At 46.4% G+C, this 10,090-nt stretch overlaps 1 protein-coding gene across 30 annotated transcripts in view; it reads right to left on the bottom strand.

The window, feature by feature from the left end:
• Positions 1–10,090, bottom strand: part of CAMK2B (calcium/calmodulin dependent protein kinase II beta) — a 206,198-nt gene that overhangs the window by 12,512 nt on the left and 183,596 nt on the right. For all 30 annotated transcript variants that reach the window (XM_088657937.1, XM_088657939.1, XM_088657951.1 and 27 more), the window contains 3 exons: positions 5,970–6,045; positions 3,146–3,240; positions 385–619 (listed from right to left, as the gene is read on the bottom strand). In XM_088657937.1, the coding sequence (XP_088514063.1) occupies positions 387–619; positions 3,146–3,240; positions 5,970–6,045 (404 nt within the window). In that variant the 3' untranslated portion in view covers positions 385–386. The remainder of the gene's footprint in view (positions 1–384; positions 620–3,145; positions 3,241–5,969; positions 6,046–10,090) is intronic.

Here is a 10,090-nt window from a genome sequence, read left to right as displayed (position 1 = left end):
GGAAGATGGAGCAAAGTTCTTTTTTGCTGCTCCATAGGGTAGGACCCGAACCAATGGATTCAAGTTACAAGAAAAGAGATTCTGACTTTCTGATGGTAAGAGCTGTTTGACAGTGGAACTGACTCCCCTGGGAGGTGGAGCACTGTCCTTCCCTGGAGGTTTCTAAGCAGAGGTTGGATGGCCACCTGTCAGGGATGCTTTAGTTGAGATCCCTACATTGCAGCAGTTTGGACTAGATGCCCCTAGGGGCTACCTTCCAACTCTATTATTCTAACCACATCACCACCTAGTTTAGCCTCTGTCCCCACCCACCACTGAGAGTCGTCTCCTGAAAAGCACTGGGAATGGTGTGTGTCCCCCCCCCCATCTTTGCCTTGGTCTTACCTTCACTGGAGTGGTGCCACAGGTGCTCCCGAGCAGTGGAAGTGGACATTCTGCCACTTGCCATCGCGGCGGTGCCAGACGCGGGTCTCCTCCGACTGGCAAGTGCGAGGGCGGCCCTGCCCATCAATGTACTGCGTCAGGCGGATGTAGGCAATGCAGGCTGCATCTTCCCCAATGACGTGCACGTGAGGGTTCAGGATGGTTGTGTGAATGGGCTTGTTGTTCTTAGATAACACTGGAAGGGCAGGAACAGGAAACTAGAGTGAGTCTGTGGGGATGTGCTTGTCGCAGAGGGGCGGACGCTCATGCTTACAGTTACTTTCCTTCCCCTATGCTGTTGTGCGCTAACAGACGAAGTGGGTAACCCTGAATTATGTTAAATAAGAACTCAACGCTGTCACTGAGTGATGGCTCCCACCCCTGCTCTGGAACCAGACAACAGTTTCAGATATGGACGCAGGCAAGGAGCAAAGGATATGGTAGTGTGTCCGGATGGATGGAGAGGAAATTATACGTCAGTTAAAGCAGGTTCATTCCCTCCCTCCCCCCCACCCTTTTTCAAGGAAAACACAACCCCTGAGGCAACTTGCTTGTTGATTACTAGATTACTTTGTCCTCACTCTTCATAAGGGTCTGTTGACTTCTGTTTCAGTGTATCTGAAGAAGTGTGCATGCACACGAAAGCTCGTACAGTGGTGCCTCGCTAGACGAATTTAATTCGTTCCACGGGTCTTTTCTTATAACGAAAAATTCGTCTAGCGAATCCCATAGGAATGCATTGATTTTTTTTGATTTTTTTTTTTGCCCGTGGAACACATTAATTGAATTTCAATGCATTCCTATGGGAAACCGCAATTCACTAGACAATTTTTTCATAAAACGAATTCATCTAGCGAGGCAACCTCCGCTTGAAAAATCCTTTCGTTAAGCGGAAATTTCGTTAAGCAGGGCATTCGTTAAGCGAGGCACCACTGTACCTAGGACAAACTTAGTTGGTCTCTAAGGTGTTACTGGAATGATTTTTTTATTTTGTTCAGAAGGTAAGGGTTTGTGTTCTGTTCAGCTGAGTAGGAAGGAATTAGGCTGGCACACCTGGGAAGACACTATGAGAATTGGTGAACAAGTTGGTGGCGGCACAACCACAGGTGCAACTGCACAGCCCTGACCTTATCACTGCCATACCAACCCTGCTCCAACCCTATCCAGGTAAGTAGCTGCAAAGCTTGTGCCAGGAGGCCAAGCTCCCTCACAATTGCTGCTACTGCATCTAGCTGAGTATTGCCTGTGCAGACCAGCAACAGCTTCCCAGGGTCTTAGGCGGGATAGGAGTTTCCTCATCACCTGCTTACCTGAGCTCTTTAACTGGAGACGGCAGGGAATGAACCAGAGTACTTCTCCAACCCAAACATTTGAGATCAAGTGGAGACACCTTCTTAACACTGCAACATTTGTTGATGGTGTGGTATGTGGCACCCACGAGAGAGGGCGCTCTCTATATTAGCGTCCCAACTGTGAAACACCCTCCCCTCAGAGATTCCTGGTTGATGCCAACCCTGATGGGTTTTAAGAAGCTGGTAAAGACATTTACTGAGGCCACTGGGTGCCATGGACTGGATGGATGCAGAGGAGTGGTGGGAGGCAGTAGCCAGGGGATTGGTGGTGGGACCATGATGAGTGGTCAGAGGGAGAAGAGGGAGCAGATTGGGAGGAGGAGGGGTCAGAAGCTGAAGAGGGAGCAGGAAGAGGCTGTGGCAGAGAGCCATCCAGACTCAGAGGCAGGATAGGAGGTGGGGCCAAAAGGCAGAGATGACGCCTTCAGGCTGCCGAGGAAGCCAAGGAATCCTTCCCTCCTGCTATGACCAGCTCCCCACCACCTCTGGTCTCCCAGAAACAGCAGTGGTATGAAGAGGGCAGAGCAGAGACAGGCAAGGCAAAGAAGTCTCAGGTTGCCTGGGAAAGAGCCAGGGATAGGAAGAGACTTAAGGAGTTAGTTTACTAGAGCAGGGTTTTTGTTTTTTGTTTTGCTCTTGCACTGCTGTGATGAAATGTTGATTTATTGTGGCAATCAGTTGATTTTGTTTAAGATTGGTTCGTTACGTATTAATACATTTTTATGGTCTCCCCACTCGGTGATTGATGTGGGGCTCCTCCAGACAACCTATTTAGTCAGCCTTTGTTCTGATTTGCTTTCACAAAACTTGTGTGCAAGTCAGACTTGGGGCCAGTTTCTACTGAGGATTCCTTCATATTTGTTTATAGCACAGTTATAGACTAATGAGCATTCATCCTGATTTGCTTGCAGGGCGTTTATGCATCTTCCTGTTAATCATTCATTAATTCCACACTTTTTCAGTGCTTTTCCCATCACATTCCTAATGTGAAACTCTTCTGTTTGCACCGGAGTGACAGAGAACTTCAATTCATTGTGCAAACCTGAGGTTCCAATGTGCCCTTGAATCCCTCCTGCAAAATAGTGACAGTCTGGATTCACCCTTTGATGAAGAGCGGGTTATAAACTTCCTCTATAAATAAACAAATAATCAAGCAAGCACTCACATGTCACCTGTCCCCACAACCAATATAAGCTGGTTGAAGGGAAAAGTAAAGAAGTAGGAACCTTTCAAGGACAAAGGAGCTGCCAAATGTCATTTCTCACGCAGTTATGTTCCTGAGCTGGGAAGAGAACCTGGCGGAAAACTCCTGTCAGTGGACAGGAAGACTTTCTCCCTCCCATATCTTACATGCAACAAGGTATACTTACAGTTTTCAAAATAAAATCTGTGGAAGTCCATCCCTTCAACAAGGTTGCCCAAGGCTTCTGGTTCGAACGAAGTTAGGCCTGGATCGCATATTTTTCTAGACAGGCAGGAAACACAGAGAGATGCCTTACTAGCAGTGCCACATGGAGGCAGCATAAGACTGCCAGTGGAGCAGTGTTTCTCAACCAGTGTGCCTCCAGATGTTTTGGGACTACAACTCCCATCATCCCTAGCTAGCAAGACCAGTGGTCAGGAATGATGGGAGTTGTAGTCCCAAAACATCTGGAGGCACACTGGTTGAGAAACACTGCGAGGATAAGGTTATCAGCCCTTAAGTTATCTGTATGACTTGAGGGTCGATTTCGAAAAATCCCGCTGGAAAAAAATGTTATGTCCCTGTGGAGATGGCAGTATTGAGTCAGTGGCTCATGTGCTTCTGGCTTGCGCTCTCTACAGTGGTACCTCGCAAGACGAAATTAATTCGTTCTACGAGTTGTTTCGTATTGTGAAAATTTCGTCTTGCGAAGCGCGGTTTCCCATAGGAATGCATTGAAATTTAATTAATGCATTCCTATGAGCAAAAAGAAGCGCCAAAAAAAGGCGCCGACTCACCCGCCACGGTCGGAAGTCTTTAAGGCTCTGGGGAGGGGGAAGCAGGAAGAGGGCCAGGGGTCTCCTCCCACCGCAGCCTCCGCTCCTTCAGGTGCCGCCGCTGTTGCTAAGGGCCACCTGGCGAGCCCTGCTACTGCTCCTGCTGAATCCCGACAGCCTGCCGGGGAGGAGCCGCGGAAGCCGGCATGACCGCTGAGGAGGGCAAGGCCGGAGCTGCCAAGGAGGCAAGCCCGGAACCGCGGAGGCCGCCATGAGCGGCGTGCTGCCGCAGGAGGCAGAAGCGGCAGCCGTGGACGTCACCCCCAGCCGCGACGGCGGAGTCCTAAAGGTAAGCGGCAGTGGCCCGCTTCCCTTCCCGTCGCGAGGCTGCTTCGTCTTGCGAAGCACGGCCATAGACTACTTTGGTTTGCAAGTCTTCAAAAAAATCGCAAAACGCTTTCGTCTTATGATTTTTTTGTTGCTCGAGGCGTTCGTCTTGCGGGGTACCACTGTATAAAGATTTGAGGAGCGAGGTTATTGCCCCTCTACTATTGTCCATGCAGGGTCGCTCAACCATTGTTACTGTGTCCTTCTAGCAGATCAAGAAGATCAGGTGATAGCAAAAACTGCAAGGTTTTTAGTAGAGGCAGTTAGAATAAGATCTATTATTTGATGTAAACCCCCCAAAATATATTTTCCAGTGTTAAGTTTTTACCTCTATCTTCAGTACATTTTATTTTATTGCTATGTCTAGTAGCTGATGCAAATAAACATTCTTCTGATTCTGATAAGGTTATCAGTGGCTAAGAGGCAATATGGCTATGTTCTACCTTTATGTTCAGAGCTGGTCTAAAGGCCTATATACCCAGAAATCTCTTTCATTTTCCATCAAAGCTAAGGAAGCCTGAGCTATTGTGTTCCATAGAATGCATCTACCAAGAGAGGAAAAGATCTATCTAACCGAGAAAGGAGTTGGATAAATAAATATCCAAAATAAACAAGTAAATATGATCCAATAAACTGCTGGGCTACATCATCTCAAGAAACTGATTATGGATGTCAAAATGTGCTTCCCTGACAGTAAAATAGGTACTGCTGAGTTGCTCTTTGCTCATATGATTGTAGCTCAAGATCCTTTGAAGTGGTGGCTAATTTGTGCCTTTAGATTGGGTCCACTCAAACCTGAACCAATTTTATCAATGTGCAGAAAGTCACCAATCCAAGTGACTTATGATACTCAAACTCCAATTAGGAAAAGTCAGAAGCCCAACAAGGAATAATCAAGAGAGTTTTACGAACATTAACTCCTATGTAGATGAGACTGTTTGGCTATGCCAGTCACAGAGTGGTTCAGCGAGGCAGGTATAAAGGCAATTGTGAGGGAGGTTTTAAAAAGGCAGTAACTACAAGTGAAATTTGTTGGAGAGCGTCCTCATTTAGCCCCAGGATATGGGCTAAAGTCACACGAGGCCACCACCTTGCTGAAGCTAAGCTAATCCGGGTCTGGTCAGTGCCTGGATGGGGGAGACTGCCTGGGGACCACATGTAGCACAGCTCCTTTGGGTTCCATGGTGGAAGAAAGACAAGATATAAGTGTAAAATGTAAAATAAATGAGGCTATTTATCGGGAGCATCACTGGTTGACACAGTGAGATAATGGCTAATCATATTCCTGAATGACAAGAGTGAGAGGAACATATCCCCCAGGACAAGCCCAACTGCCATTATTCAGAGAAAATGCGATGTTCTCACAAATGTGTTTCCTATGGCTATTGGGTAATGAATGGGAGAACCTCACCTTAAAATCTACAGCTACCTTTATTTTGCATGAAGAAGACAGACCTGTTCAAAAACCAGTCGGCAAACTCCACCCCCCCCCTAAAGATTCCTGGTGGGGGCATGAAATATATGGCACTTCCTCCTGTGGCAACATTTGGAAGTCTACAGGTAGCTCTGGGATAGCACAGGTGGTAGAGATTTAATCTCAGGGTTGTGAGTTCAAGCATCACATTCCTGCAATGCAGGAGGTTGGACTAGATGATCCTAGAGGACCCTTCCAACTCTATGATTCTTTGATTCTAGGTTCCCCCACCCCTGATTTAAAATAACAAGTGGCATAGTGACCAGATGAAATTTGCAGATGAAGGGCCCTGTATACATTAATGAATGCAAAGACATGTAAAACTGGGTTCTGAGCCCAGTATTTTAGTGAGACCCAACATCCCGTCTACTTACGCATATGCCTCGAAGTCCCCATTGTTCACAGCCTCAATCAGCTGCTCTGTAATCTTTATGATTTCCTGCTTGCGGGCTACAAGTGGAGGAAAGATCCGAAGAGAGAGAGAGAGGAGAAGGAAGGAAGAGGAGACATACACAACGTCAGTGAGAGTAGATTCCCTGTAGGTCCCAAGGCCCTAGCAGAAAACTAACAGCCTTAAGTCTCCTTTCCTTTGTTCTGGTGAGATCTTGTAAGGTGGCTTACATGACATATGCAGAGTACCATACGTTGAAAGAACAGAATGCAAATGGCCAAGCACATGTGGTAAGAAAGAGTGACACAGTGCAGATCTAGGCTCACTCTTAGGAAACCAGAAAATACTGATAGCTTTCAGCAGGGCAATATTACATCCCTTATTCACCGCAAACACGCTACAGCAAAAGTATTACTTTCCTTCCGTCCTGAAACTGCCCACGATTCTCCCACAATGATGCAGACTAAAACCGCCAAGTACCTCTGTAACCAGAACATATAGGAGGAGATCTGGAGAGATGCAGGAATTTGCAAGGCACCCAAGCGACCCAGTTAGAGCAAGCTCTATGAATAATGCAGTACCCAAGTGGCAGAGATGGTGTCAGTGGCCTGGCCAAGGCCATCTCTTGGGAGCAGAAGTATTTGGAAACTTGTGCCCTCCTGGGGCCTGGAGAATCCATTCCACTCGCGCCTGCTGTGCCTGACGTAACCCCCAATCCTCACCCACTTGGATCCTAGACTCCCATTAACAGAACTGAGTGGGAAGTTGGGAAGTGGGCACCCATGAGGGTGGAGGTGGGAAGCCCTTCTAAATTCTAGCCTCTAGAAAGTTTGAATAGGTGTAGAACCCATATGTATGACTGGGCAAGGAATTACAAAGGAGAGCTGCATAGGAAGACTAGCAGACCTGGAGAATCTCAAGCTACAAAGATGGCTTGCCAAGCATGTTAATGGTCTGCGGAAACAGACGCTTGACTCCCTTTTCTAAAGCACGTAAATGCTTTAGAATCGAATGCTTCAATCAAACTTCCATCTTCACACAACTCTTCTGACTCACCCTAGATCTCCTGTGTTTCCCCAGCTTGCAGCAAAACTGATCCAAGAAAGCTCATGGACCAGGCCTCTGTGTTATTGGTCCCCTAAATGCCTCTCTTTCAAGGTATAATTATACTGCTGACATCCTCCTCTCTTGTTCATTTTAAATTTCATCTACCGACATAGTCTTGCCTTTGATCTGGGTTCCTCTCCCCCACAGGCATAGTACAAAGGCAAACTTGCCACTTTTACCCAAGGTGGCTCAGGACGATTCCCCCGCCTGAGCTAATGTTAATCTTTAGCTCATGTTTCTCAAACGTGTGCATGACAGAAGATGATATGCATGCAAATGAGCAAATGGGAAGGTATCAGTTAGTTGTTCTTGAATATTTGAGTTTACTTGGGCCGATCCTTTGCTTTGTGAACACTCCTGATTCTTAGGCATGCAGGGGCTACTTGTACGTCCATGCTTATACTGCGCATTTATTGAGGGGATTCTTTCAGGGAACATGAAACAAGCTTCTAAGTGGTTTGGCTTTAAAGTAAATCTGTTATGTTTGGGTCGTGTCCAATGGTGGATCTGCCATAGTGGAAAGTACTTACACCTGGGCACCTGGTTTTTGCTCCACTCACATGTGCATGTGCAAACACACAAACACACACACACACACACACACACACACACACACACACCCCTATTGCAGCCCTCTTCACCATACCCCATACCCCATTCTTTTCTGAATAGTAAATCAACTCTCACAAGCAGCTGATACGTGCTTATAAGAGGTGCCAGCAAAAATCTGGTGTCCCAACTTGCAGGAGCACTTTCTGCAAAGGCATCACTGAATATATAACACTATAGTGAGAAATGAGAGCAGGCCCTTTCCCACAACTGACTATATAGGTTTCCATAGGGCAAATAGAGTTGCTTTTTAAAGGGGGGGGGGTTTAAACCTGGAGAAAGCTGCAAAGGGGAAAGCTTAACCCTTCCCTTCCCCCAGCATTGGAGTCCCATTCTGACTTGCTCCCCTCAGCTGCATTTACCTTTTTAAAAGAAAAGAAAAAGTAATGAATCATCTAACAGACGTCCCATAATATATTCTAGGCACAAACCCGGTGGAGTAATTATACAGACTTTGGGGTTAATCTATTAATTGCAACTGCAAAATTGCCCCCACTATGTTCAAAGCATGACAGACTGCTCCTCTCACTAATGAACTTCCTTAAAATGTGGCTACCTTTTAGACATAAAAAAAGATTGCCCATGATGTTACCTGATTTTATATCTACTGCTTTTTGTATTTTTACTGTTGCTTTTGCTTCTGATATTTTTGATCTGTTCTATATTTGTTTTATGGTTCTCTTTTGTAGGGTATCTTGAAAATCTAGATTAATAAAATTACGTTTGTTTGCATCCCTCTGTATTGTCTGTTTGTTTGCATCCCTCTGTATTCCATAAAAATGTGCATGTATGAAACAGTGCTTTCCCCCTCCATAGTAAAACCATATCCTATCCTGCCCACTTTTGCACCCATAATCACCAATGTATGGATTAGAATGATTCATCCCCACAGAAAAATGAATTTAGCTTGCAATTCTGTGCACATTTATCTGGGAGGAAGCTGTATTCAACACAGAGGGACTTACTTCCAAGTAGACATGCACAGGGTGGCTCTGGGAAAGAGGGAGGAGAACTCCTATTCTAGAGAAGCACAGTTTAAAGCAAAACATGTAAATGGACAATTCATTCACGTGAAGTGATCACAAATATTTTGTTGAAACTATTTTACTGGATGAAATGGAGCAGAAATGCTGCCCCCCCACCTCTCATCAAGTTGGATGGTCCTCAAGGCCAGCCAAGTTATTTTGGCAGCTGAGGCAGAACATCTCACAAGCGCCACTGCCTGGCAGTAAAAAATCAGCTGCCCTAATGGTAAGACTAGCCCAGGTTGAAAATATGCACTAAGCCTTAAAGAAACCAGCAAGCAATGAAAGACAGTACTATCCTGACCCTATCCAGCTACACATTCCTCCTTGAAGATAAACCTAGTCTCCCGGGGGGGGGGGGGGTTCTTACCTGTGAGCTTGCCAGTCATGCCTGCTTCTGCTTTGAAATGAGTGCTCTCCCTAATGCCCTGTCCTAGCACTAATGGTGTGGCATCTCAGCTCACGTTTGCTGGTGTCTCCCTCCAGCTGCAAATGTGCCAAGCTGTTATTCATCCCTGTAAACCAACACCGCTGCCAGGGACTCCCAGGTTTTCAGCAGGGGAAAGAAAGTTCAGGCCGGAGAGAGAGATGGCATGCGACCTTGTGACTCACAATCCCGTGGAGAAAAGAAGCCACTTTTTCTGCATCTCCCCTGCAGCTGCTACTAGGTGCAGCAAAAAAAAGCTGTGCATTTTCAGCGCTTGATGCTACAGCAGCAAGAACAAAACATCCTCTGTAGGTGTGCTACTTTGGATAAGACCTGATCAGCCAGAACCTATTTCTGGTAATGCAGTTTGTATACTTTTTTAAACGAATATAATTTTCTTGTTGATTTTTTTTGTTCACTGCTATTATAGGCGGGTGGGCCGGCCGCGCAAACAGAACATTTTGTGGGGCTGCCTTAGGCGCCTTAGCACGGGTGGGCGGGAGCTGGAGGAGGCAGCCACTTTGCTCGCCCAGCCTCAACCGGAAGAGGCAGAAGCTGCACCCGGTGAGCGCTAATTGTCTACATGGCTAGCAACTGCCTTCTTCCTCCCCACCAACTTCCTGACATCTTAGTATACTGTCATATCATGTAGTTTATGCCATATTATACCGTAATCCTGTATTAGCTGGCGGTATATTACGATGTTGGAAAGCAGATATCACCCAGCCCTAAATGAGACTTCTGAGAAAACATGCATTATGGGAGCCATTCAAGTGTTCCGTTATAACTGAATTCCACCCTTGAAAACGTAATTCATTTGCCATAATCCAGCCCAGGTGAAGGGGGGGGACGTGCGAGCCTGAGGCTTGCTGCAGCTCATCTTCGTGATGCTAAACCATGTTTTAGCACTATGTGCTAACATAGCCAGAGAACAGG

The sequence above is a fragment of the Zootoca vivipara genome, chromosome 14, assembly GCF_965207765.1.
Source record: "Zootoca vivipara chromosome 14, rZooViv2.hap1.1, whole genome shotgun sequence".
Lineage (NCBI taxonomy): Eukaryota > Metazoa > Chordata > Lepidosauria > Squamata > Lacertidae > Zootoca > Zootoca vivipara.
Note: the sequence above shows the minus strand (reverse complement) of the source record. Positions and strands in the feature narration are given on the sequence as shown.